Genomic DNA, 27521 nt, shown 5'->3' with positions numbered 1-27521 from the left:
ACCTATTCAAAGCACGGTAACCACAGAAACTTAACAAGAATTGAGCAGTCATGCTAACAGACAGAACCAAAACAAAGAAGATCTAAAAAATTAGGGCTTTTAACATAGGCGAGTTGAAAAAGCAGTAAGAACATAGAATCAGTCAAGATATGCAAGGATAGAAGTTTTAAACATAAAGAATCAGTTTAAACAAAGTGTATAAGAAGTTCCGAAAACCCTAGCTTTAGAAGAAAGTAAAACAACTCGCAATCGATGATTTTTTTTTTTTTTTTGCAAAAGAAGTTTGAGAATAGTGTAAAACATAGAAAGAAACATACTTGAATCGTCAAAAATAGCACAGATCTAGGAGATACAAACGAAAGTTAGGGTTTCAAAGGAAACCCAAATAGAAACGGAAGAACCTACTATAAACTTTAAAGATCGTAACAAATATGGTGTGATTTTGCCCAAAATCACACCGGAGAAGCCATGAACAAACAAAACAGCAACCCTAGATACAAGTCGGCATGGCCCAGGGCCCTTGAAGGCCTTAGAGATGATGAGCAAGGCGATGGAGGGACCATTGGAGGCTTGGGGTTGAAAGGTGATCGCTGGAGAAGAGCGGAGAGGGAGGCGGCGGTTGAAGAGGGGTTAGGATTAGGAGAGAGGACGAGAGCATCTGAAGGCGGCGGGTATGGAAAAGTGATTAGGGTTAGGGGGTCGTTTAGAATTAAAAAGGAAAGAATGAATGAGGGCAGTTGATCTTTTAGATCAACGGCTAGGATCTGATGGGTTTTGGGTCGGTTAGGTGTAATTAGGGCCTGGGTCGGGTATTTTAATCCGAAATTGGGCTGGGGTATTGTGCTTAATTTGGCTAAAATTGAAAGTCAAATCTGGCTACAATTTAAATAGCCAATTCTCCCTATTTTAATTTATAATAAATAATAAGTAGTTTCTGGAAAATAATTTAATGTGCCAAGATGATTTAAGATATATAATTATTATTTTAAAAATATAGGGACCAATTTCACGCATATAAAAAGTAATTATACATAAAAGGGCTAATATTGCAATTATATGCAATTTAGCTTGAAAAATACCAAATGCAATTATAAAAAATGCATAAAAACATATCAACCATATTTTGGCATAAGTATAGAGATTAAATGAATAAATCATCATAAAAATAATTTAGAAAATAATTATTGGATATTTTATGAATAAAAGGGAAGAAAATAAATCAACTTAAATCCTTAAAATCATGGAAAAAATTATAAAAAGCTTATGCATGCTTATATATGCATATATATGCTATTTGAAGGTATTTATGCATATTTAAAAATATATAGGGAAAAATTGGGTATCAACAAGCACGACAGGTAAACCAATCTCGAAACTCATAATATCTCTCCCCTGGTTTTGTAGGTAGAGCAACAGGGACTGAAGGACCTTCGCATATTCTACGTTATTTAGGTTCTTTTAGGATCTTTAGGTGCTTTAGGATTTGTAGGTGATTTAGATTTCGTAGATGCCATTTGTTCAAAAAAAAAGTAAAAGATAGGAAAAACAACGTCAGAACATTAGTAAAAAATCAGTTAAAACTTTCGCTCTAAGAAGGCTGAAGTTCAGCAAATATAAAACAAAAATTTCAGCTCCTAAATGCTGAAGTTCAGCAAATACAAAATAAAACGCCAGCTCCTAGAATGCTGAAGTTCACCAGTTACAAAACAAAAACTTCAGCAAAAATATGTTGTAGTTTTTACAAAAGCAGAACACAAATTCAACTCCAAATAATGCTGAAGTTCATAAAAAATATAACAAAAACACAAAACAAAACTTCAGCTCCTAAAATTAAGGTATCCTTGAAGTATTATAACTTCACACTTTAATAGATCATCTATTTAACTCTCAAAATTTTTAAAAATTTCGACGTCTCCAAAAATCACTGAAGAATTTATAGAATTTTCATCAAAAACACAAACACAAGTTCAAAAAACCTAAAAACACAATCGTAAAAGTAAAACCTAGACAACTAATGTGTTAATCAAAGTAAACCCTAGGAAACTATTTTATCATAAATAAAAAAAGGAAAACGATTCAACTAACATGACTATCAACAAAAAAAAAACAGAAATTAAATCGTAAAAATAATACTAAAATAAAACCCAAAAAATTAATGCAATGTACCTGTAATTATACATAATGTTATTGGGGAACAAACAGTTGAAAAATCAAAAAGAATGACGAAAAACGTTTGATTTCAGAGAAGAACAAATCAAAAATAAAGAATGGGAGAGAGAGAGACAGAGACAGTAGACTAACGTATACTTGGAGAGAAAGTAGTCTTTTAATAAAGAAGGGCAAAATTATCTTTTTAAAAGGCTTTTAACAAAAAAATAGGTACGGATGCAAACAGAAAAATAAAGTGGCTACAGGTTAAAAAGGGGCGACCAAATAGGACGCTCCATGCAATTTTTACAAGAAATACAACTCGGAGCCACATGAAAAGTTTCTGGATCCTTAGGCAACAACCAAGAGAGAGCAGTGTGTGTGGGGCTGTGTGAAAATGTTCAAACATCAAAGCATGAGGTTCTTGGTAAAAAGTTATTTTTGATATGAGTTAATACCCAAAACCCCCTTAAACTATCACATTCCCCAAAATCCCCCTTAAACTATCACATTCCCCAAAATCTCCCTGAACTATATTGCCCTTCATATTTAAACCCCCACTTTGCTGACTTAGCATAACGTGTGTATATACTTGCTTGGGAACGCGTGACAACTGAAAAAGCCATCAAAATGGCCCACCTAACAGAATATAATGGCTAATTAGCCTAACTCTCTTTTAAATTTATTTTTTTTAAAAACATTCTCCTTAGTTCAGTTATATCTATCTTTCTTCCCCATTTTCACCATTCTTTCTTATTTTTTCACCTTTCTTCTTTATTTTTCACCTTCTTCTTCATTTTTTTAACCTTTTTCTTCATTTCTCCATATGGTTTCCTTTCGAAAAAATTCTCCCTCTTGTTTCCTCTAAAATGCTTCATTCTCTTTCTTGTTTTAGTCTTCTTTCATGTCTTACACATATTGTTGAAAGAATACCAATTTAAATCTTCTTATTAAACTCAACACCTTGTAGAGAATAAAGTTGAATCTCTTGAACCTTCTTTATGTAATTTGGAATTAGAGAATGTAATTGCTAGCCAATTGAGTTTTTATTTGCGAAATTTTATTTTGTATAATCCTTTTTATGTAATATAAGATGATTTTTAAGAAATGCAACACTATATGCCTTTATTTATATTTTTACGGTGCTACAAAGCGAATATAAATAAAAACTTATCAATTGGAGTCTAGCATAAAGCAAAATCACAATTAAACCTAAAATTAACACAATAAATTAGATATTATTTTGGCTAAAACTCCTAGAATTAATCAATCATTCGAGAGTAATACATCACGAGTAAACTATATAAAAAACTTTGTACAAACTATAAGTTAAGATAGTTAGACAGACGTACCTTTAAAATCCAACATGGAGTTTTAGTATATAGGGGATTATAGTTCAAGAGGGTTTTGGGGACACTAGATAGTTTAAGCAGGCAACTAATAAAAAACTGATAGTTTAGGCGAGTTTTAGGCTGAGTTAGATAGCCACGTGTAGTGCTACATGGCACGTTTTTAGACAATTAGGAGCATGTACTAGACGCACCTCTAAGAATGCAATGAGGGGGTTTTAATATGAAGAGCAATATATTTCAGGAGGATTTTGAGGACACCGAATAGTTTAAGCAGAAAACTGACAAAAATATAATAGTTCGGGGAGATTTTAGGTATTAACTCTTTTGATATTTATATATCGTCTGTTATACTCATATGTATCATTAATCATGGTTAAGTGTTATATATTCGTACTTTAATTTTACCCTGAGTTTTTTTACCATACCTAATTTGTGGCATTAGGCTGATTTGGTTGGTTCCGAGAAGTTTGTATGGGCCAATTCTTAGATTTGGCCATGCCAAGTCGGCAACCATATGATTTTGTGCGAGTGTATCGCCACCTCCACGATTTTGACTTAAATCTAGGCTTGTGGGGTTTGAAAATTTGTTCGCCCCTTAACTCTGCCGAATGTTTTGCTAACGAAACGAATCATTTTGAGCTTATCACACGACATACCATATTTGATTTGATTATCTACTACTTGTAGTTCAAAAGTGTTGTTTTGTGTAAACTTTTTATTATTTGTCCTCTTTTTATATGTACATGCGGCCTTGCTTTCACCATAAAATATGTGTCAGGACTCATGTGCGAGTTTGGGATTTCATCGTCAGCATGTATCTTTTGCCATATCATCGCAACACTTTGTTGTTGTTGTGGATTTGAACTAATGTACTACATTGACCTCACAACTCATCAACTTACACCAGACAAATGGCAACATCTATGCAATAGCGAAAACATAATTTTCATTAAGTGAATTCAGAAAATAAAAAAATTAAAGAAATTTAACATTTAATATATATACATGAATGTCATTTTCAACAAAAGGGATTCGGCCCTTCTTCCCACCTAGCTCCACTCCTATAGTTAGGGCTGCTTATCGGGCGGATTGGGCGGTTATTTACTCTTAACGGTTTGGCTTATCGGTTATCGGCTTTTAAATGTATTAATCCGCTAGCCACCCGATAAGATATCGGGCGGATTGGTATCGGTTTAGCTCTTATCGGGCGGTTTATCGGCCTAATTCAATCTATATTGCGTGCATTAATTGCTTGCTGACCGCTGTGAGTCAAAATAAAATTCCTACGCTCAGCGTACTACATTCCTGTCTATAGAATACAATAGATGAGTCCATGCACGACAAGGGTTCAAGGCTTACTATTCCAACAAACAAACTAAGGTATTCTGCATTCCCCTGCTACAGTTAACACTAATCATATTGAAATTAGTCACACGTCTCAACCGAATGATCTTAGAACCCGAAATTCACCAAACATGCAAAAAAACCATAGCTAATCTATAGTGTGAAAAAGTCCTTGTTTCAATAAGTCTTGGCTGACTAAACTGGATGGTCGCAGGTTCTTAAATAAGGCCTGCATCATCAGAAACCCTGAGAAAGATTTAAATCCAGATGGAACAGCTTCAGACCCATGGAAATTGTGCCTTTCCAGTAACCCTGAACCAGCATGCCTTTCCAGTACTCCAAGCAAACACAATGAACAGACACCTAGTTGAAAACTTCAATATCCTAGCAGCCCTAAGTCCATTACATCCCAAAGCATACTACATTACAGATGAGTCCAGAATACATATGTCTGTTAACGCCTAGAATACAAATTCTGAAATATATATTCTTAACGAGTTAACGGATTATCCGTTAAGAAAATTGAATAATCCGCCCCAAACCGATAAGCCGTTAATAAAAAAATTTCAATCCGTTCCCCGTCCGTTAAAACGTTAACCCGATACCAATAACCCATTAAGCTTCAGTTTCGGTTCGGTTTTCGGTTTCGGTTCGGTTTTGAACAGCCCTACCTATAGCTACATCAAGAACGAAATCGCTCTTTCTTCCTAAATATTATTGCTTTCTTTATTAATTAGTTGTTCTGTTTATTAAAATAACCTTTCCTAAATATTTATTATCTTAAAAAATTAAGAACGAATTATACATTTTTTTAATTTTATCCTTACCATTAATTGATCTAGAATTAAGAGGCACATAAATAAAATTCACTTATTTATTGAATAGATTAATATGATGAAAAATAAAAAAAAATTAATAGGAAATAAAGTAGCCAAATTATTCTTTTTATTAGTAATACTTTCTTAAAGGACATAAAAGCTTACTCTGACAACTAAATGGGAACAAAGGGAGTGTTATAAATAGAATTTTATTTATGGTGAATGTCTATATTTAGAGAGATTCTAGGGTTTATTACTTGGTGGCTAAGTCACCCTCTCCCTATAAATAGAGGGTTCTATTCCATTGTAATTCATCCCAAAATCAATAAGAATTACTCTCTCCCTACTTTTCTCTGCAGTATTGTTCTTCTTCTTTTATTATTTTATCTCACGTTATCAGCACGAGACTCTAACCAATTGAGTAGAAGCTTTGGGATTGAGCATAATGATTGTCAATTATTCCATGAACTTCCTTCATGATTAAATTCTGGATTTAAGGTAAGTATTTTACCGTATTTTTCTCTTTTATTCTATACTTTGATTTTAAATACAAGCAAAGACAACAAAGTTTAATATAACTCTAATGGAGTTTGTACGAAATTATAACCACCTGAAGTGGTAAAATTTCTATGCCTCGCCATGATCAAATTCATGTATAATTGTGGGCAAAGAATTGAAAACCCGTCCCACTGAATTTGCTCCATTCTCATTCCCTTAAGAGAATATGATAGCAGTATGTGATAAGTCTGAAAGAAGACAAAATTATTACTATGAATGTATCAATGGCAATAGACGAAATTATAATCGTCATCGTTTGTGGTAATGAGAACAATGAGGATTCTCAAAATAATCTTTCACTCTGTGAAAATATTTGTCACCGATTTGACATGAGATTTTGTAAAACACGTATAGATGATTATGGTCCATTCATGATGTGAATGTGACAATATCTGATTTATGAATACATATTCATTCTTCAAAGAATATGAACGTGCTAGTGGTAGTGAATATACCGCACTCATCTCTAAAAGGAGGTTTGAGATGATATAAGAAAATAATATCATTATTATGGCATGAATGGTCAATGGTCACGTACCTATTGTACGCCAAAATATTTTGGCATTGTGATTGTTAAAAGACAACGGTAATGCAAGAAACAGATCTTGCATATAATTTTGACCATAACCATAATGGTATAACTTTCTCTTTAAAAGAGATATTCACCATATGGGTGTTGATGAATATGTGGTATTACAAAATTAATTGAGAACTCTGCAAGAGCCAATTATACTATTTTGGAGAAGCACAATTAATTACCAATAAGGTATTGTGTTGTAGTAAGTCTCAAAGAAACTTATTCAATTTCCAAAGTATACGTGAAAGCGGTTGATTATATTGAGACTATAAATAAAGAAAAGATTTAATATCTTCTATTACTACAACTTGTAGCGGGGTAATATGTATGTGAAAAGCTACCCGTTTTATTCTCCAATTTGTACTACATAAACAAAGAATACCACAATAAAGTGGATGTTTATTGATATAAAAACCCATATCATAATAAACTTGGAGTTTATTGATAATTGCACACATCATGGTATGAACCTGAACTTTATCAATATTGATAATTTATCCAGTTGGCATAATCAGTTTAGCCATATCAATTTAAGCATGATGTGCAAAAATAAAAGAGAATTCACATGGGTAAATATTAAAGAACTTAAAGAACTAGAAAGTTCTTTACGAATTTTCTTACGTTGTCTGTTCTCATTAATTAATATACCAACTAAAATTGGGATCGAATCCCATGAATTCTGAAAATATCAAAGGTGAATATAGGCCCATTCACCTGCCATGTATACCACATAAGATGCATCTATGAGATGGTTACATGTGAAATTATTATTGACCCGCAACCTGGTGTTTGCGAGGTAACTTGCTCAATAATTTAATATAGAGCATAATTTCCAGATTTTTTATTCAAGATAGTTCTTCTTGATAAGTTGGTTTACATCACAATTGGTTTAACAAAATGATTTATTAAGTGCCTCTACTTAATAGCTAAATAATTGCTTATGAGAACAAAGTTATCTATATCAGTTTGATATACGTTATATACCAAAGTATATTATTTTCTCCCCTCACAAGTGGTTCAGGGTCAGGAACCAAATAATTTCATCTTATTATTATTGATGTGCGGTGTATATTTTGATTAACACCATAACGCACAAAGGTGGATTCTCAAAGTTGAGGTAAGAAGTTAGTTTTTCTAACATGAGGGGGAGACATGATAAACAGTTGAGAAAAAGTTATGTGGAATGAATTATCATTTGTACATCTAGATCCTCGAATAAGATAATATGAACTTGAAGTTCATAAAAGGATAATTCATTTGCAATATATTGCAAAGCATGCCAGACGCATTTGCTGACCCAAAGAAAGTAGCTATATTCTCAATGCAAATGCTCCTATTAAGTCCTAGAAGGACAAAGTCTGTGGTACGCTTAAGGCGTATAGACTAATCGGTTTCAAATCAACCTCTTGATAAAGAAGATAAGCAAATGATCATAATAAAGGAGGCAAGTGATCTAGAAGAGCATATGACATAATGCTTCATAAAATCTCAGGAGAGGTTTAGGTACCTGAAATGAATGAAGAGATCTCTATGTTATGTCTTTATTAAAAATGTTGAAACCGATATAAAATATTTGTCGACGACATCTATGATAGCGCTAAATATATATATGAGGATCTTAAGTCTGAAGAAACAATTCAAATAGAATTGGTTTCATATGAAAGCCATGTAGTTTTGAACATGTAGTTCAAACACTTGAAAGTATAAGTCAATGGTATGTGCAATCGGTTTTCGATATCTTATATGTCTAGCATGACATGAAAACTTGATATGCATCTAAAGTCTATTATATGGCTTATATAACTTAACAATCCCTGAAGGATTTAAATTGCTTAAAGCATATAGAATTCATGGTCATGAAGTACTACATCCTCAATGCAATTTGTGCACAAATGTATCTTGCTATAACTATATGCATGATAATATGATAGCAAGAGTTTTCACCTCTATGTGAAGATATTGAACTGACGATTCCAACAGGATCATATGAAGACAATCCATCTCTATCAAGAATGATGATTTCAAGGTGCAATATATTCATTCAAGTTAATATGATTGATCTGTTTATCAAATATCTACCAAAGATCTTTTGAAGATGGTGCACAAGATTGGAATGCAAATGCTTAAGGATGTGAAGTGATGCTCTCATGAGGGGGAGTTAATACGCGTTGTACTCTTTTTCCCTTACAAGGTTTTGTCCCACTGGGTTTTTCTTGCAAGGTTTTTAATGAGGCAACCAAAAGGCGTATTATTAGATATGTGTACTCTTTTTCCTTCTCTAGAATTTTTTTTCCACTGAGTTTTATTTTAGTTAAGGTTTTAACGAGGCACATTATCTGTTGAATAGACATTCAAGGGGGAGTGTTATAAATAGAATTTTATTTATGGTGAATGTCTATATTTAGAGAGATTCTAGGGTTTATTACTTGGTGGCTAAGTCACCCTCTCCCTATAAATAGAGGGTTCTATTCCATTGTAATTCATTCCAAAATCAATAAGAATTACTCTCTCCCTACTTTTCTCTGCAGTATTGTTCTTCTTCTTTTATTATTTTATCTCAGGGAGTATATTTTTGACAAGAATGAATAATTTGTTTCATTTTAATTCAACCTCATTATTTCCTATTTCTTGCTACAGGAATGAATAATTTGTGTGAGTAGCTCCTAGTGGCATTAAAGTGGAGGTTGACTATAGTTATTACTATTCTTCTAAAGATGATTGTTTGCAATAAGAATAATACTCGATCCTAGGGCTTGGCATATATCGGGTAAAACCGATAACCCGAACCGTTAATTGTTTGTTGGGTTATCGGTATCGGGTTATTGGGTTAACGGTTCAGTAACGGTTTATAACTTTTTTACTATTGGTTTATTGGTTCGGGCCTCGGTTTGCCAATTTTTTAATGGGTTAACCGATAACCCAATAAGAATTAATGAAATTACTACTTTACCCTTAAGTATATAAATATGCTATGACTTCAGTTTATTCTTTCCTATTCTTTCTTAGCCGTATTCTTCAGTCTTCAGTTGCTTTATCTTCATTCTTTATAGACCTTATTAGTTACTCCTAGTGTAGGTATTTAGTCTTATACATTGGGATTTTAATTTCTATAACAAAATTCATCTTCATATAGGGATTTTTGATTGTTAAAGATTCTTTATTTTTTTTATTTTCGTTTCTTAATTTTGTGAGCTCACGTTGGGCAGCCTATACCTACTACCAGTTTCTTTTTTCAGGTTAGGAATTTGGCAAACAACATCTAGTTTATCTTGGACTGTTTGAGGGCTTCAACGCTAGTGAATGTCTTCTCTTTTTTGCTTAACTCTAGATTGGGTTATCTTATCGGGTAAACCGATAACCGAACCGATAGTGATCGATATCCGATTAACCGATACCCGATAACCGATATCTTATCAGTTCGGTTATCGGTTTATCAAATTTATAAACCGATAACCAATATGCTAAACTGATAATATTCATAACCAAACCGAACCGATCGATGCCCACCCCTACTCGATCCGATCCACAATTAGTAACCAATTTATTTTTCTATTTTGGTTCAAAATAAGTATCCACTTATATAATTAAGAAAAATTCAATTTATTTTTTCAAAATTACTCTTATGTATGTATCCCTAAAAGGTTTTTACTCCTCACATTAAATTATGCCGCAATATTTAATTAAGGGTAGTTTAGTCACTCTAATTAATTTTGTCTAGAAATTAGTATTTTCTTAATGGGCGTGTCCAAATCAAATTGGTCACTTATTGTGGATCAGAGAAAGTACATCCAATTGAGATTAATTACTCCCTCTGTTCCAGTTATGTTAACCTATTTTCTTTTTGGTCTGTTCATAAAAGAATGACCCTTTTTTAAATTTGAAAATAATTTAGATTAAATTCTCAATTCTATCCTCGATGAGAAACTTTTATAACCACATACTTTGAACTCCTTTTTAATTTGTTTAGGACCACAAATTCTAAAAATCTTTATTTTTCTTAAACTTCGTGTCTAGTCAAACAGGTTCAGTGAAATAGAGGGAGTAATAGCCCGTTTGGCAAGCTGCAAAAATCGGCTTATTTTGAGAAGTGCTTTTTTTCAAAAGTACTTTTGGTGAGAAGCAGTTTGTGTTTGGCTAATTAGTTTGAAAAGCACTTCTGAGCAGCAATTAGTGTGTGGCGAAGCTTTAAAAAACTGCTTCTAAGTGTATTTTTCTCAAAAGTGCTTCTCAAAAAAGTGATTTTGGAGAGAAGTTACTTTTTTCTGCTTCTCCAAAACTGCTTCTGCTTCTCTTCAAAAACACTTTTTTTCCTTCCAAAAGCTTGGCCGAACACCTCAATTTTTGGCTAAAAAAAAGCACTTTTGACCAAAATGAAGCTTGGCCAAACAGGCTATAAAAGATTTGGCATTTGGAAGTAATTCGAGAAAAGGGACCCACTTTGAAAGTACCACGTGGCAAATCTAGTGTGGCAAAATGGAAACAAAGCCAAAGCCGATGGACCCACTCTTGGCCTCGTGTTTACGAATATATAAATTAAATTAAATCCTCCTTTTAGCAGCAAAATCCATAAGTCCTTTACGGGCTCACCGTCACCAATTTTCAGATCAATCCTTTTTTTGTTCGCCGTGAAAGTGCAGTCACACAAAGATTCTCTCCCCGAATTTCTCTCCTCAAAATCTCCTTCTTCCCATTTTCACTCCAACTCTCTTCTTTCCCCCCTCAACTTTGAACTTCATACGCTTCACTCCCTAAACTTCCTCTTTCACCTTCATTCTACGTTTATCGATGGCATTTTCGTAAAGAGAAATTGCAATGGCGGCGCCTTCTCACAGATTAACGGCGCCATTCGGTCTTAAGCTCAAAAGACTCGATGTTAGAATTGGAGTTGTAAAGTTGCAGCGGAAGAAGATTAGTCATAGTTATGGTGTAAAAGTCCAGGCTTCTTCTTCTACTATGCCCTTTGCGTCTCCACAGTGAGTTTTTCCTTCAAACTTTACTCTTTTACTTAGAAAAGGTCCAAATTTGTCAGTGTACTATCCTAAATTGGTCAATTTTGCAATTTTTTTCCAACTTTTAGTCCATTGATACTGTTATCTTGTATTTACGTTTACCATTGACAGAGCTTTAAAGTGAAATGTGAACTTTACCCAAATTTTTCGATAAAAAGGTCCCAACTTTACCCTTAGGTTGAAGCTCAATACTAACTGCGGAGTGATTCTAGAGCAAAAGTTTAATGGAGGGTAAAGGTTTTTCATTTGGGACAGTGCAAACTAAACCTTATTTTGCTTTTAAAATGGTTGTACATTGGTCATCAATTCGATTTGATTTTTGATAACCTGGGAACGAGTAAAATAATTAATCCTAGTCTTACTAAGATAATAAGCTGTTTTAGACTTTGCCATGTTCGAGATATTTTGAAGGAAAAAAAGAAGATTTATCTGTTGAATTTTGTAAGTAGTAATTTTCACTTAAATAAACTTTAGAAGAGATTAGTGAATGAAATAACCTAAAGTTTTGTTATTCTTTTCAGCTTGAGCTGGGTTGTTTGCACTTTCCAGTCATTTAAAGCGTATTAGTACATAGGCTCTTTTTTCTTTTATAGGCAATGTAAAATTATTCACTAACAATGCACTATGGCTATGCATGTAATAGGAGTTACAACCTTCCTTACATGAGGATGTAAAGGAGTCAGTCAATTAAATTGGTCAAGAATATAGTTTAGTTGAAATTCAGACTTTTTTTTCCGGTAATGTTGTCATCCATGTCGGCTTGTGCCCATCTCGATTTCTACACCAGATACCTTCTAGCTCACTAGCGTAGTTGTTGAGTTATTTTCTCAATAAGACGTGGGCAGATGGTAAGACTTACCTAGTATCTTCTCTTAGGGATTCGCTGCTAGATCACTCCTGTAGGAGCAAAACATTCTGCTTGTTTATCAATGTTAATGATTTACTATCAATGTAGCATATGAGTTGTATTCATAGTTTTTTGTTTTTGATAAATATATAGTGCAAACTAAAAATCATGTTATCTAAACTATTCAACGAGATCAGGCTTGGTTAATCGTTACTAAATTAATATCTAAGTCGAGCTTAACTTAGATTTGTAGCTTGACAATGCCTCTGCTCCCACACTTTGCTACAATTTTTCAACCAAGCTCGAGTGGTAGAAAGCAACCTAAGTTGAGTCAACTGTCAAATTTCTGTGGGGTCATTTAGTCTGCAAAATAGAATAAACTAAGGTTGTATTACATTCTAATAATTAAATATATGTAACAACAAATTTAATCAATTGTTTAGCCTCAAATTGACTCGTCTTGCTATGATTGATTGCAAACAGATATTTGCTTGGTTTTTTTGTCCGTTCATAATAGGCTTTTACTCTGCAGATCGCGATTTGCTTCAAAGCAAGAACAATTCTTTCCACGCTGCACCCCAAGAAATTCAGGCCCTCAGTCCCATGACTCTCCACCAAAACGAGGTATTAATGATTCCAACCTTCTTGGCTTTCATAAGATTCTTGGTTGTTTCCAAATTCGGTCGCCTACTCTAATTATGCAAGGGTCTTAGTGGCACTTGAATCATAATTTTCTAACTTCTGCTTCCTTCTCTAGACACCGGTATCGCTAACGAGAAAGATTGGGGCATCAATCTGCAGAACGAGAATGTCAATGAATCTGGGACTAATGAAGATGGCAGTACTTGGTATCGGAAGAGTGGAGAAGATATTGGTGACAATGGATACCGATGCCGATGGACAAGGATGGGTGGGCAGAGCCATGATGGTACCACAGAATGGAAAGAAATGGTACATATGTCCTTATAGTCATGTTGCTATAAGATTATGTTGAAGAACTATAGTCAGCCAACATGTTTCATGGAAATACTTTGCCAAGCACTTACATGTAGCACATTTTAAATTGACTGAGTGTTCAACTATGTAAGTTCTTGAGTCTATCATCAAAGATCCATTTTAAAAGAAAAAAAAATAGTGCCTCAATGACTGTTGACAAATTATTTTTTGCGGCAAAACTTGATATATGTACATATGAGAGACCAAAACGTTTGAACACTTGAACTTGGGAAGCTGATTCAATTAGAGTAATACTCCTAGTAATGAAGGCATCAACTTTACCTTGTTTGGCATCGAATCATGCCATTTTTTATGTTCATAGAATATTGTTAATGTACTATGTAACTGTCGATAGTTTTATCCTCATAGTACTATGTTCCCTCTAAACTTCTGTTTAATTAGCGGTCAAGAATAAAAAATATTAATTCCGGAGATAAAGGTACTTAAGTAATTCAACTCATACTGATACCCTTACAATGAGGATTGAGGACTCTTAATTATATTGATGTCAGAAGAAACATAAGTCAAGGTTTTGCCCGTCAAGAACTCCAGGAAGTTTTCACGTTTAGCATTTAGAGAACATTAACTTTCAGTACTGGTTAGGGTGGATTTCCTGGTACCTGTGAATAATTTTCTTAACATGGGAATCTGTGGACGGTTTTTCTATCTCAGAACATACTTCTGTCCTGTATTTGAAAGCAATTGATATTCTGGTTAGAGCCTGGGGATGCTTGCAGATTATTGAGCTTTTCTGTTAAGCTAAGGTTTACCCTCAGAGTTAAAGAACTAAAGGGTACTTGGAGAAAAGCTAGTGATCTGCATCTAGGAATATCCTTTGCGGCTTTTCTAGTTAGTCCTATTTACAAGTTTGTAAGCATATAGTATGATGCTAGATCATTGCTGATCGCAATAGTAATTTGTTGACATTATTTTATAACCTTATCTAGTATCATCCCAGGTGGATGCATTTAATTGGATTTCTTGATCTCCTTGACAGTGGTGGGAAAAAAGCGACTGGACTGGTTACAAAGAACTAGGTAATGCTAATTTTTTGTTGTATCAGTTTACTTCACTTGGCCAAGTTCTCTATGTCGTATCCGTTTTAAGCATTGATTTGAGTATTATTTTGAAGTCAATCAATTTTCACTTTATTCTTCCGAGAAATCATGATTTATCCGTTTTTTTTTGTTTGATGATTGGCAGGTGCAGAAAAATCTGGAAAAAATGCTGAAGGAGATTCGTGGTTGGAAACATGGCAGGAAGTTCTTCACCAAGACGAGTGGAGGTTGTATAGATGTTATCCAACTTTCTGTGATTTTATAAGCTGCTGAATTCCTGGTTATGTTGTGGTGTAATATAACTGGATTTTATGCTTTGACAAAGCCATTATAAATAAATAATGCTGCTTGTTTTACTGCAGCAATCTAGCTAGGATAGAAAGGAGTGCACAAAAACAAGCAAAATCAGGCACAGAGAACGCCGGGTGGTATGAGAATTGGTAAGATTCATAGTCATGCTGTTATGAACAATGAAATTACCTGCAATTATGTTGTTAGAGCACATTACTTCGATGCAGGTCGGAAAAATATGACGCAAAGGGTTGGACAGAGAAAGGGGCCCACAAGTATGGTAGACTAAATGAACAGTCATGGTGGGAGAAATGGGGAGAGCAATATGATGGAAGAGGATCTGTCCTTAAATGGTATCTTATTTTTCCCTTATAATAAAAAGGTCATCTTATTTTTCATTTGCCATTACTCGTTTTGGGTTCCAGACTCCTCGATCGGTAAAACTTGACTTTTCATGTAAGCATTGATAACAGCTTTGACCAGCTAACCATTTGCACATTTGGTTGAAAATCGTAGAGTCTGTTTTTGTCTTGTACAACTTTATATCCTATGTCACATGGATACTTTGTATGATGAATATATCTTATGCTAATATATGTGTTAACGGGGAAAACAAACTCAAGTTTCAGAATTTGATGGGGGGATGAAATAAAAATTGGTCATGCTGGTATCTCCTCAACTGAGGGGGGGCCTCTCAAGTAGGATCTACATGCAATTTAAACTTTTGACTTGTGTTTGGGAAAAAAACACCTGTATTTTTTCACTTCATTTTGTCATCAAAGATTTTTTCTTCTGTTTTTTTTTCAATCTAATAGATTATACGATATTCTATTTAATGGGTCAAGTAAATATTTGTATTTTAGGTACTTTCAAGATACCCTTCATTGGATAATCTATCTTTTTTAAGAGGCAACATCTAAATACAAACTTACTAAAAAATTTAACTTTTTTAATAAACAACCATCCTGAATAGGAAGTTCAACTTATTTTATAACTTTGTTCGACAATATTTGAATGTAAAAGCTGAGACACACCTTCAGTAATAGTACAATTAGGTTAATGATATGGCATTATAAGATGATAACGTGCTTAACTGCTTATTTTATTACCTATTCACCTTGTGAAATGGTTGAGAACTTTCTTCAAGCTTGCTCCATTTTCCGAGGCACTGAAAAAAGGGGTTTTTGTTGCTTACAGAATTTTATTACTCCTTTTCTCAGGACGGACAAGTGGGCAGAAACTGAACTGGGAACGAAATGGGGAGATAAATGGGAGGAGAAATTTTTTGGCGGCATTGGTTCACGACAAGGGGAGACTTGGCATGCATCACCCAGCAGTGAAAGTAGGTCCTATCTTGTTTTTTCTTGTTTGTCAACTTGGATTGCACATTTTGTCTCCTTAAAGTACTAGGGTGTTGACATATACCTTTGATTTATCGGAAAGGACTATGGTGTTGAAACGAGAACCCAATAACCAGAAGCTTTTGTTAAAGATGCTAACTATATTCAGATTTAGGGGCAAATTAATTGTCATTTTTTGAACAATTAATGTGACACTTAACCTAATACTTTTTCCTTCTAATTATCCAGGGTGGTCAAGGACATGGGGAGAGGAGCACTTTGGAAATGGGTATTTCATGACTAAATCTAATATTTCGTTATGTTCTATGATATCTTGCAAGTTGCATGTTCACTTCCTCGATATGTTTTCCTCCTTTAAAACCAAATGATATAATATAAAAATGACTCAAGTTATGCCTATTTTTTTTAATGAATCAGCAAAGTGCACAAATTTGGCAAGAGCACAACAGGTGAAAGCTGGGACATGGTTGTAGAGGAAGAAACGTTTTATGAGTAAGTGAGACTCACTCATATGCAGTAAAACTTCCCTTATGAGCGAATATTTTGAATTATGAAGATATGTTTGCCTGTTTTCCTTAATGTCACGAGATACATCAAAGTAAAACGACTTACTTGTTGTTTAAGGGATGAACCTCACTATGGGTGGGCAGACGTGGTAGGTGATTCAAGCCAGTTGTTCTCTATACAACCTCAAGAACAACCTCGTGGGGTGTATCCAAATATTGATTTTGGGTCGTCTGTGCCTGTAGACGATGAGTCTCCTCCAACTAGGTGACTTCTTCACATCTGCCTAAGTTTTGGTGGACAGAGTTATCCGATCCCTGTACTGGTGTGAGACAGAGTGTAGTAGTGGTATAGTCGGGATTCGCGAAGTTGGCCTGGACAACACCGTTATAAAAAAACGATGAGTCACCTCCAACTTTATCACAATGACAAGGCATCATCTCATTGGCCGAGCTTGATTCTTAAAATAGTTAGTTTACAATTTTGTCAGAAATTTATTTGTAATTTTTTGCTACTGTCCATTTATTTCATTCTTTCAACATTGTGGTTTTTGCTTTTCTTTTGTATGTTTGACATGTTGTTTAGGTCCTTTTGATTTTGTCCAAAGAGGGTATTCACCTATTTTATAGAAGAATGTCTTGGTCGAAAGAGCCTGTTTGGTTTAGAAATTTGCTGTGTTAAACCAAAAACTGATGTCATTGGTGTGTAATAGGCGAGTTCAGAGCAGTAGGATGGTGCTGGTAATGTTAATTTTGTTGTGTACACATTGAATAGCATTTCATTTCAGAAAGTTTTTAGATGTATAAGATATGGGACAGGTAAACACATATCTGGTGTTTATACCAATCCAATGAACACATGACTATCACTAGTCCATAGTTAATTAATAACATTTTACTTTAGTTTATTAGTTAACCATGTTAAATTAGTATGGATTCGTGTAAACGTTGGGTGCGGGACAATCCGGACTAGTTGACTTGTTTGGCCTTTAATTGATTGAGTGAACTTAAGGAAAAAAATGCCATTTTGAAGAGGTAAGATATCACATAAAGAGAAATATAGATGCCAACTTGCAAGTTCGCAATACTCAGAAGTTTTGGACTGGAATACAAGAATAACCTTAGATGCCTGATCAAAGAGGAAAAGGTTCAGTATTTACATTAGAAAAATTAAACAAGTATGAAGCATTGCTAGCTGCATAAATACATACATAACAATGGTTTGGCAAAACGCTGTACAAATAGAAACACCTTGAAATATGATCATAAATCAGATTAGCTCCTGTAGATCGTTAATTCCACATCGAGTAAATGCGGATTGGAGAAGAGGAGGATGACAGAGAGAATGACATCCAGATACGGAATAAGTAATACAGATGCCAACCAACAAATTTACAACTCTAGTGTTTTTGTACTTGAATTCAAGTGAGAATGAGACTTACTTACGCGTAGAAAAGGCAGAGTTAAGATTAGATTTTTTAACCTTTTTTCTTTATCAATAGATAATATACCTCTATACACCATTGATGAAAAAAGAGAGGCTGGAAATACAATCAACCATGTAAACACAAACTAATAGGGGAAAAAAGAAAAAAAGAAAAAATGAAACTGACAATGCATAGAGAAGACAAGATGGACTGGAATTTCTTTCCTTATCGTTAGATCTGATACCTCTATATTCTATAAAAGTTGATAAGGAAAAAGAAAGGGCTTGCATTCAGCAAGAAGTAAGCAAAGTTCAGTTAGTTCTTCTAACTTGTCATAGACTCGTCAGTATGTGATGCATGCTTCAGCCATATAGAGAGGGGAAACAAAAGTAGACCATAAACATCAAGCTTTAAATAGGTAAGTATATCCTACTTCATGTACAAGCTGATTATGTGCAAGTTCAATCCCAAAATTGGTAGATGTCACCAGGTACCAAAGCTGCAACCAACATGCTCTTGGGTGATTACCCGGAGTCGATCTTGCATCACAGCCATGGATTGATACGGAGGAAAGCGTATGTGGTAGAAGCATGTGTGTGCAGAAGGTAAGTGATCATAAGACTCCGAGGTTCTGCAGATGTAAAGTCTAGAAGCCAAACCACCAAAACCCTCTAGAGGTAGATGCTTAATTGAAGTCCAGAAGAAAAGGAGCACCTTTCTCTGCTCAGCAGACATACGCCCAACTATCTGCATGCAATGAAAGAAAACCAACATTATTGGTATGAATCATAGATCTCCTAACACTTGAGGTTTGTCCTCATAATATTCAGAGTGACAACAACTTATTCCAGCTTACAATAATCAATTTATTTGGGATCCATATCCATTCCGTGATGTTCATGCTTCAACCGTGTCGTTATTATCAAGCGTTACTAAGGCAAAAACATGTGCTACCAGTAGAAAAGCCGGTAAATAAAAAAAATAGTATGTACTTTAGCTACTCCCCAAAACAAATGCTGCCAGTGCAACTTTGAATAAAATGAATTTTTAGTGTCAGAAATTTTCTGCTTTTAAAAGTAATGAAGAAAAGAAGGGTGAAAGTTCAAAGTCTAAGAGCCCGTTTGGACGTAAGAAAATTTTCCTTTTTTTTCAATTTTTTTTTTGAAAACAGTGTTTGGTTATCAAAATTTTATATTTTTTCCATTCTCACTTGAAAATGCATTTTCAAATCTGAAAAACTTCAACTGAAAATGGGAAGGTTGCTAGTTTTTAGTTGCAAAATATGTTGAAAAAGAGACATCCAAATATGTTGCAAAAATTATAACCAAACATAACTTCATCTTCAATTCAAATTTTAGTGAAATTCCAAAATTGAATTTTTTTTTTGGAATTCATGTCCAAACGCCTACTAAATATTGTGAGAATAACTGACTTCATGTACCTTCCAGAACCAGGATATCTGGGGATCACTTTCTTTGTAGCCTTTGTAATCTGTATGTGCTTTCCAGTCTTCCACAGAAACCGTACTTCCATTCCCATCAAGCATCCAGTCAAGATCTTCAAGATCTAAACTCCGAAAAAAGGATGTTTGGAGCCTTGAGGTAGTTATATCAGCAAAACCTTGAGAAAAATGGGCTACCTGCTGAGCAATTGATGTGACAAACAAATGTTGAATAAGAAGATTAACATACTTCTTCCTATTCTTACTGTTCACAACAGTATCTTTCCCGTCGAGACAAAGCTCGACCACTTTCCTGGACCCTAACTCTTCAACTTCACAAACAAATGTCAAGCCTAGTATATCTTGATCCACCGTCTCAGGATCCATCTCCAGTATCTGCTTGCAGCTACTGTACATGTATGGATCTGCATCCCTAATGTCTTCCAATGAAATTTCCTCTCCAGCCAATTGCAAAAAGAACACACGATCGAACACTACGCCAATTTGTATTTTATGCATTAAAGCCAATGCAATCATCCTACCTGAGAAGCAGAAATACTCGAGGTGCAATGGGTCCACCTTAGATGCTGCAAGCACAACTTGTAGATGAGCATTATGTACATTCAAACAGTGAGAGTAACATTACTTTCTGTGATGCATTAAATGATTGTCTCAAACAGCTAGCAATTATCTTAAAAATAAAGTTCGGCTGCAAATAACCCTCTCACCAGGAAATCCCCAGTGATCTAACCTCTTGACGGGGAGAAAAATGATAACATCACTCAGAAGTACTGCATATGCAGTGCAATCAAAGTATTCTTAATGCGGCCTTTCTTCTTTAGTGTAAGGTTGCAGCCAACTACTGAATCATAAGCATTGATATTTCTTTATTAATATTAAAGACAAGATCTATTATTGTATTTTGGATGTCCTCTAAAATTAAATGTCATTTTGGGTCAAGAAGACGTGAAAGCGAATATATCTTTACATGCATGGTGAGCACTGTGATTGCGAGTAAGAGAGAAGGGACGCCTCAATTGGGGTTTTATGGTTGTTCATCTGAAAAATTCCCTTGTGGGGTATCTCGAAGGAGAACCATGGGGCAACGAAAAGTGGCCTGATGTTGTCACAGTTGAGATTCTATAATTGTTTCCTCTCCTTCCAGTCGAGTGACTTTGTACCTCATTACTGATAAAAACTACATCTTCTATTCACATCGATTTAGGTTTTCCCACACGATATTTCGATCTGCCTCGGAATTCCCCAACAAATCCTTGATTCTTCAAATACAATGGGATTTCACAGCTGACCAATCTTTCACTCTCTTTTCTTGTAGAAACAATATGGTTATAAATCAGACTAACTCCTCTAGATTGTTATTCCACATCTTTATCTGCTTGTCTAGTGTAAAGACAAGTTGGTGCAGATTGGGGAAGAAGAAGATTAACTACCAAGATTTTTCATATTAGGCAGCCAGGCTTGGTATGCGTCTGTAACGGGCACGGATTTGGAACAATTCCGGATAACATGGTTTGGAAGGTTCAGTTATGTGTTCCAACAAGTCGGGATGTCTCGAAGTTATATTTCCACTGTCCACATGATGGTCATGACAATTGATTTTTATTTTGAGAAGGGATGGTCATGATAATTTATATCTATCGGTAGTCTATGTGGATGAAATTGTCATTATAAGCAATGACCAGGAAGGCTTTTTTTTTTTTTTTTAAACTCAAAAAACACTTGTTCAGTCTTTTTCAGACCAAATATCTAGAGAAAAATTAAAGTGTTTTCAAAGGATTGAGGCAATACAATCCAAGACAAGTGTTATTATCCCATAAAGGAAGTACATCTTGGACATACTGGTGGAGATAGGCTTAGATTTCAAAAACGTTGATACTCCCTATGTTGCTCGGATCCTTAAAAAATGATGCTGCACCCCGTGTCAGATTCTCCTAAAATGCAAGTCGTATCCCAGGACCCGAATAAGTAATTAACTAAAAATAAAAAATTAAGTCAAAATTACACAATAATCATTAGTCATTTAAATTAATTAAATAGGAATCAAGTTATTCTTACTTACACTGTTGACTTACATATTGATATTAGTTATTTTCAACATTCTTAAGTAGGTAATGTTATATATATATATATATATATATATATATATATATATATATATATATATATATATATATATATATATCTTGAATCCTAAAATTTATGTGATGGCGAATCCAACATCCAGATCCGCACCTATATTAGACATTTGCACCTGCATCCAAGCAACATCGAATACTCCTATGGATCCAAACATCAAATGTGTTCCAAGATAAGGAGCCATAGGAAGATCCTGACAGATATGAATACCAAATTAAACTATTTCATAATTACACGACAAGATATTTCATTTGTAGTGACTGTGATCCGTTAGATTCTTCAAGCTCCATGCATTGGCTTTTGGGATGCAGTAATCCGCACTCTAGTGTATATAAAAAGAACAAAGGTCATCCATAAATTGTTGAATATGCTGATGCAGACAGGACAGATTCTCCCTCAGATAGACGATATACTTCTAAATACGATGTTATGATTGGAGATAATCTAATTACTTAGAAGAGTAAGGAGTAAGATGTTGCTGCCAGATCTAGTGCAGAGTAAAATCTGGAGATATACGAGTTCAAGTGAGCACAAAAGGTCCCATAAGCATGTGCAAAAAGGCAATAAAAGCTTACCTGGATTTGGGAAAAACCTTCTACGGTCATTTGGGCAAGCTACAAAGAGAGCATTCTGAGAATTGAAGATCGCTCGACATACCAAGAAAAACCACTCCCTCAACACACCCGGCCCAGTAGCTTCTTCATGTTTGAATTCCATAAAAAGACTACCTCGAAGCAATGCAGGATCTGCATGTCTAATGTACTCGAATGATTCTGCCAACAACTGGGACCTGTCAATGAGCATCTCATGCAGCGCCTGGTTTCCGTTTCTAACTTCTCGAAGCATCATCATTGCGAAATGTCTCCTTACCTCAAAATTGGTTACCTCCTTGTGTTCAAGAATCCACCGATAATCGTTAGATCTTTTTGCAGATGCCACTATCAAAAAACACAGTGAAACCTTTCTTTGCTTCATCTTCTGCCAAAAGATCTTCTCCAAGCCCTTAAACAGCTTTGAAATGCTGTTTAACTCCTTCAGAATTACAAGATAAAGAGACCACCAGGGTACAATAGGTTTGCCTTTTCCTATCTCTTTCAATCCCAACTGGGCTTCTAATTTCTTTAAACACAACTCCATCTTGTCTAGCAAATCATATAAAATACGATGCAAACATTTAATACACTCTCTGACACACACTGCTTCACTGGTGACAAATAATATTCGCGACGGTATTACTTTCTTTAGTGCAAGCATATACTCAGTAAAATCACGCACAATGCTCACTGATAACCCCCCTGTAGACTCAACTGATCCCTTACTCAATTCTAAAGCATGGGATAACTCAGGTACTACTACCTCACATACAAACATAAAAACATCCTTCAATGCCAATAACTCCTTAGTGTGCCTTGCGTTCCCAATGGAGTCTACTATAGCCCCTAAGCTACTCCGACAAAAATTATACAAACGGTCATCAAGCCCGGCAGCCCCTCTCAGTAGTTTACAAAACTCTAACACTATTCGAGCACATCCAACACATATGTGCTTAGGCAACATACTCGTAAATGAATTAACAAATGAACGAACAGATTCATCAGCAGTAAACTTGTTAGCATTATCTGGAGACATATAAAGCATTACCAGAGCTGCAGGAGCGGATGAAGAGACGAATATTTTGATGTGTTCATAGGCCTTTTCAATATTATCCCCGGGAGTCATAGTTAAAAACTGTATAAGCATCCTGATTATATGATCCGAATCTGAAGGAACCGAAGGATAATTGCTTCTCAAAATATCGAAGATTAGTGAAACTAAGTCATTGATGAGCTGCCACGCCTGAGGATGATCTGTGCTTCGCATTCGACCAACGAGTTGCATGCTCTCGTCCTTTTGGATACCACAGTTCGCCAATGTTTGCTCTGACTGGAGCTGCTTTCCCTTGTAAATTAGCCGTTGGTCTGCTGTGGGTATACCAGTGATCCTCATGATTTTATAGTGAATGGATTCCACAAGGTCCGTAGAATGAGCTTGGATAACTAACGTTTTGCCTCCAGGAAATAAACGTACAAAAAACTGAACTCGAGTTAGGTCTTTTAACATCCTAACAGGGGAAGGGACCAAGGATTCAGAGGAAACAATTTCGTCCTTCAATGCTAATAACCCCGCAGTAGCCTTGCGCCTCAAGATACCAGTGGACTCAGCTATATCCCCTAAACTACTCCGACAAAATTTATACAAAGAATCATCTAGTCCAGCACCTCTGAGAAGCTTACAAAATTGTAACACTATAGGAGTACATAAAACGTATATGCGCTTAGGCAACATACTCTTATATGAACTGATAAATGAACGAACAGATTTATCAGCAGTAAATTTGTTAGCACTATCTGGAGACATATAAAGCATTACCAGAGCTGTAGGAGCCGACGAGGAGATGAATATTTTGATATGTTCGCGGGCTTTTTCAATAGTATCCTTCGGAGTCATTGTTAAAAACCCTATAAGCATCCTTATTATACGATCCGAGTCCGAGTCCGAAGGAATCGAAGGATTTTTGCTTTTAAAAATATCGAAGATTAATGAAATTAAGCCATTGATGAGCTGCCGCGCCTGAGGATGATCTACGCTCCGCAATCGACCAACGAGCTGCATGCTCTCGTCCTTTTGGATGCCACAGTCCGCCAATGTTTGCTCTGGCTGGAGCTGCTTTCCCCTGTAAATTAGCCGTTGCTCGACTGCGGGGATACCGGTGATCGTCATGATTTTATAGTGGATGAACTCCACAGGGTCCGTAGAATGCGCTCGGATAACTAGCGTTTTGCCTCCGGGAAACAAACGGACGAAGAACTGAACCGGAATAGGAGGAGAGGGAGGGAGAGTTTGGTCTTTTCGCATTCTGATAGGGGAAGGAGCCAAGGATTCAGAGGAAACTATTTGATCAAGCTTACGCTTGTAGGTGGTGGTGGTACTATGGTTGTAACGGTGGTGCTGCGGTTGTTTACGGCGTCGAACTGATACATAATTGGGAAGTGAAGTTAGAGGGGTTTTATGAAACGCCGAAGACCATGGAGCGTGACAATTCCTAATTCTGATTTGTGAGGGAAAACGGAGAAGAACGTTGCTAAACTACTTTCAAGGCTACTAGGAGTATATGATTTTCCACGAGCTCCATGCTTTTGACTATGTTGCGACTCCAAAATACTACTATTCCCTTAGTCTCAATTTATTAATTTAACAAAAAAAAAAAAAAATCAATCATAAGATAAAATAAAAAATTAAAAGTTAAATTATATTTAAACTAATCAAGTTATCCTCACTTCGCACGATCATAAAAGAAAATAATAAAATACCTTATGATATTGTAATAAACTTAATTGAGATAGAACTAGCAAATTTCATGCATTATATACAAATATAAATATCTTTTCTCGCTAGCTCCAGAGCTCACAATATCATCAATTATATTTTAAAATTTATCCACACTTTTCACTAACTCTCAAATTAAATAGGACATTCAAAATTGAAAACAAAATAGACTTCTAAATAGAATACATTAAAGTAGGAAAATTATTATTATCTAGTTAATTTAAAACTTATTTAAAAAAGCTAAGGGCAAGTAATAATAATAATACTTTTTTTTTGGGGTTTCCCACCCAGTGTCCGGTACCCGCATTAAAATCTGACTATATTCGGATTCTCGCAGCGTAGGGCTTCACCCGGGGGGAAGCGCTCCCTACCAAGGATTTTTCCATACCCAGGGCTCGAACTCGAGACCTCTAGTTAAGGGAAGAACAGTCTCATCCACTACACCACATCCTTTGGTGGTAAGTAGTAATAATACATCTCTTCTTAAATCCATCTGTTGCTTTCAAATTCATTTTATTCATTTATTTATTTTTGGTTTTTCTTTCAGATTTCATTTGCCTCCTCGACAGAGCTGTCAAAACAGATCAGTCCAGTCCAATCCAGACCAAGCCTCGCGGATTTTTAAATTTGATGGGTTAGGACGGACCGACCCGCCATTTGAATGTGCCTTAAAATGGCCAGCCCAACCTAGCCCTAAGAGAGCCGCGGGTTAGCGCGGGCCAGCCTTTTATTTTTTGCAAAAAAATGGGTTTTTTTTTCTTCCTATACATATTTGTAACTTATTTACCAAAATTGTTCTAATTTTATATATTACCCGCTTTAAACAAGGATTACTTACAAATTATATACAATCCATTATTAATGCCTTAAAATTAAAGAATTTAGTTACATTTTTTTTTTCTATTTCTTCTCCACTCCTTTTCAATAAGACTCCTTCCAGTTGTATATGTACCTATTTTTAGCCATAATTAGCGCTAACTCCTCTCTCTCTCTGAAGTGTAGATGCTCAACTATTACACATTGTTTTCACCATTGACACCAATAAGTTATAGCAAGCAAAATCCAAATTACTGCTCTGTGTGTACTTTGTTGTAAAAATCACAAACTATATCTTCCCAAATATCTAATGAAGAGAAAATGAACTGCTAGTTTATAGGTTACAATTCAGTTCTTGAATCTATAAAGAGCAGTTACCAAAGTGTCCAAAAGGATAGTCCTTTTCTATTAATTTGTTATAAAAATAAAGCGTAGTTAGAATGAATTTAGTGTTATGCCCTGTCAATTATTACGCCTTTTTTTAATCCCTCTAGACTCTAACGTACTTCCTCGTCCATTTCACTTGCAGCATACACTATACAACTTGTTTGACCAAAAGATATTAAGCCTTTTGATTAAACCAATTAATGATGAGAAGAGGGGTAAATCTTAGTTAAGAATAATAAAATTTAGATCAAATATTAGGTGAAGTAGACAAAATAAACAACGTTAGCTAATATGTTTGAGCTGATTAAATGCTCATAAATGCAACAACATAAATGCATAACGAATCTAAATAAATGCGACTAGCATAACAAAAGAAAGTTACTACCCAATTATTGTAACATTCAGAAAGCTCCTTCCCCAGACAACAGCGTGGAAAGAAAGGAGATAAGAGAGGGTTGAGGAATCTTTGGATCTTATCAATATAGAATCAAAAACGTATGCTTGAGTTATGTAATCAATGAATAAGACAACTTTCATATATTCTTTCAGGTCAACCTTTTACAAAGTGTTGCTTCCCATAAAGTTCAGATCCCCTCTTTTGTTTTCTATCTCTTCCTATTTATAAGGGACATTTCCCAAAAACCCTAAAAAGTTTAAAGCAAGGAATATCCAAAGGAATATTCCTTGTGTCCATACCTGAACCTATGCTACCATTACTTCCTCTTCTCAGCTGCCCATCTTTGGCATCAACCGTCTTGAGAGCGACCTTCAGTTGGTATACCATGGTCGATCCCGCCTTTTGTCTTGCTTATCCGTTACTGCTGAATCGCCAAATTTGGACCCATACAGTTAGTCCCTCCGCTTGTTGAGGTCGTGGCCCTGCACGTCCTTGATGAGCCGATATCATTCGTTCCCGTTGCAGAATTTGGCCGTTGGGTCGTGCCGATTTGGCCGAGGCTGAGAGGTTGACACGTCCTACGGAACCCTAATCGATATAGTTATCAGGATGTGACGTCACTCCCACGCGCGTCATTATTACGCACCTTCCCGAGACAGCGTCTGATT

At 35.3% G+C, this 27521-nt stretch overlaps 2 protein-coding genes across 2 annotated transcripts; one reads left to right on the top strand and one right to left on the bottom strand.

Annotated features, from left to right (window-relative positions):
* Positions 1 to 11370: 11370 nt before the first annotated feature.
* Positions 11371 to 17653, top strand: LOC109213057. Its single transcript, XM_019376803.1, has 11 exons — positions 11371 to 11770; positions 13186 to 13277; positions 13411 to 13604; positions 14647 to 14686; positions 14853 to 14934; positions 15070 to 15147; positions 15226 to 15351; positions 16219 to 16340; positions 16588 to 16627; positions 16777 to 16851; positions 16984 to 17653. Exons 1-11 carry the CDS (start codon positions 11610 to 11612, stop codon positions 17132 to 17134), a joined length of 1161 nt encoding a protein of 386 aa, XP_019232348.1. The 5' UTR covers positions 11371 to 11609; the 3' UTR covers positions 17135 to 17653.
* An 845-nt stretch (positions 17654 to 18498) lies between these two features.
* On the bottom strand, positions 18499 to 25029 carry LOC109213058 (E3 ubiquitin-protein ligase UPL5-like). The gene is made up of 3 exons (XM_019376804.1): positions 22463 to 25029; positions 19731 to 20317; positions 18499 to 19036 (listed from the first exon to the last, which is right to left on the bottom strand). Exons 1-3 carry the CDS (start codon positions 24780 to 24782, stop codon positions 18773 to 18775), a joined length of 3171 nt encoding a protein of 1056 aa, XP_019232349.1. The 5' UTR covers positions 24783 to 25029; the 3' UTR covers positions 18499 to 18772.
* Between the last annotated feature and the right edge of the window lie 2492 nt (positions 25030 to 27521).

The sequence above is a fragment of the Nicotiana attenuata genome, unplaced genomic scaffold, assembly GCF_001879085.1.
Source record: "Nicotiana attenuata strain UT unplaced genomic scaffold, NIATTr2, whole genome shotgun sequence".
NCBI classification, from domain to species: domain Eukaryota; kingdom Viridiplantae; phylum Streptophyta; class Magnoliopsida; order Solanales; family Solanaceae; genus Nicotiana; species Nicotiana attenuata.
This window is presented reverse-complemented; position numbering and strand designations above follow the sequence as displayed.

What these genes read in the sequence shown, in the direction of transcription:
- LOC109213057 (XM_019376803.1), top strand. Translation starts at nt 11,610, where the DNA reads ATGGCGGCGCCTTCTCACAGATTAACGGCGCCATTCGGTCTTAAGCTC. An exon ending in GACTGGTTACAAAGAACTAG is followed by an intron (nt 14,687 to 14,852) that starts GTAATGCTAATT and finishes GATGATTGGCAG; the next exon opens with GTGCAGAAAAATCTGGAAAA. An exon ending in TGCATCACCCAGCAGTGAAA is followed by an intron (nt 16,341 to 16,587) that starts GTAGGTCCTATC and finishes CTAATTATCCAG; the next exon opens with GGTGGTCAAGGACATGGGGA.
- LOC109213058 (XM_019376804.1), bottom strand. Translation starts at nt 24,782, where the DNA reads ATGCGAAAAGACCAAACTCTCCCTCCCTCTCCTCCTATTCCGGTTCAG. An exon ending in AAGGTTTTTCCCAAATCCAG is followed by an intron (nt 20,318 to 22,462) that starts GTAAGCTTTTAT and finishes TTGTGCTTGCAG; the next exon opens with CATCTAAGGTGGACCCATTG. An exon ending in AGATATCCTGGTTCTGGAAG is followed by an intron (nt 19,037 to 19,730) that starts GTACATGAAGTC and finishes CATTGCATGCAG; the next exon opens with ATAGTTGGGCGTATGTCTGC.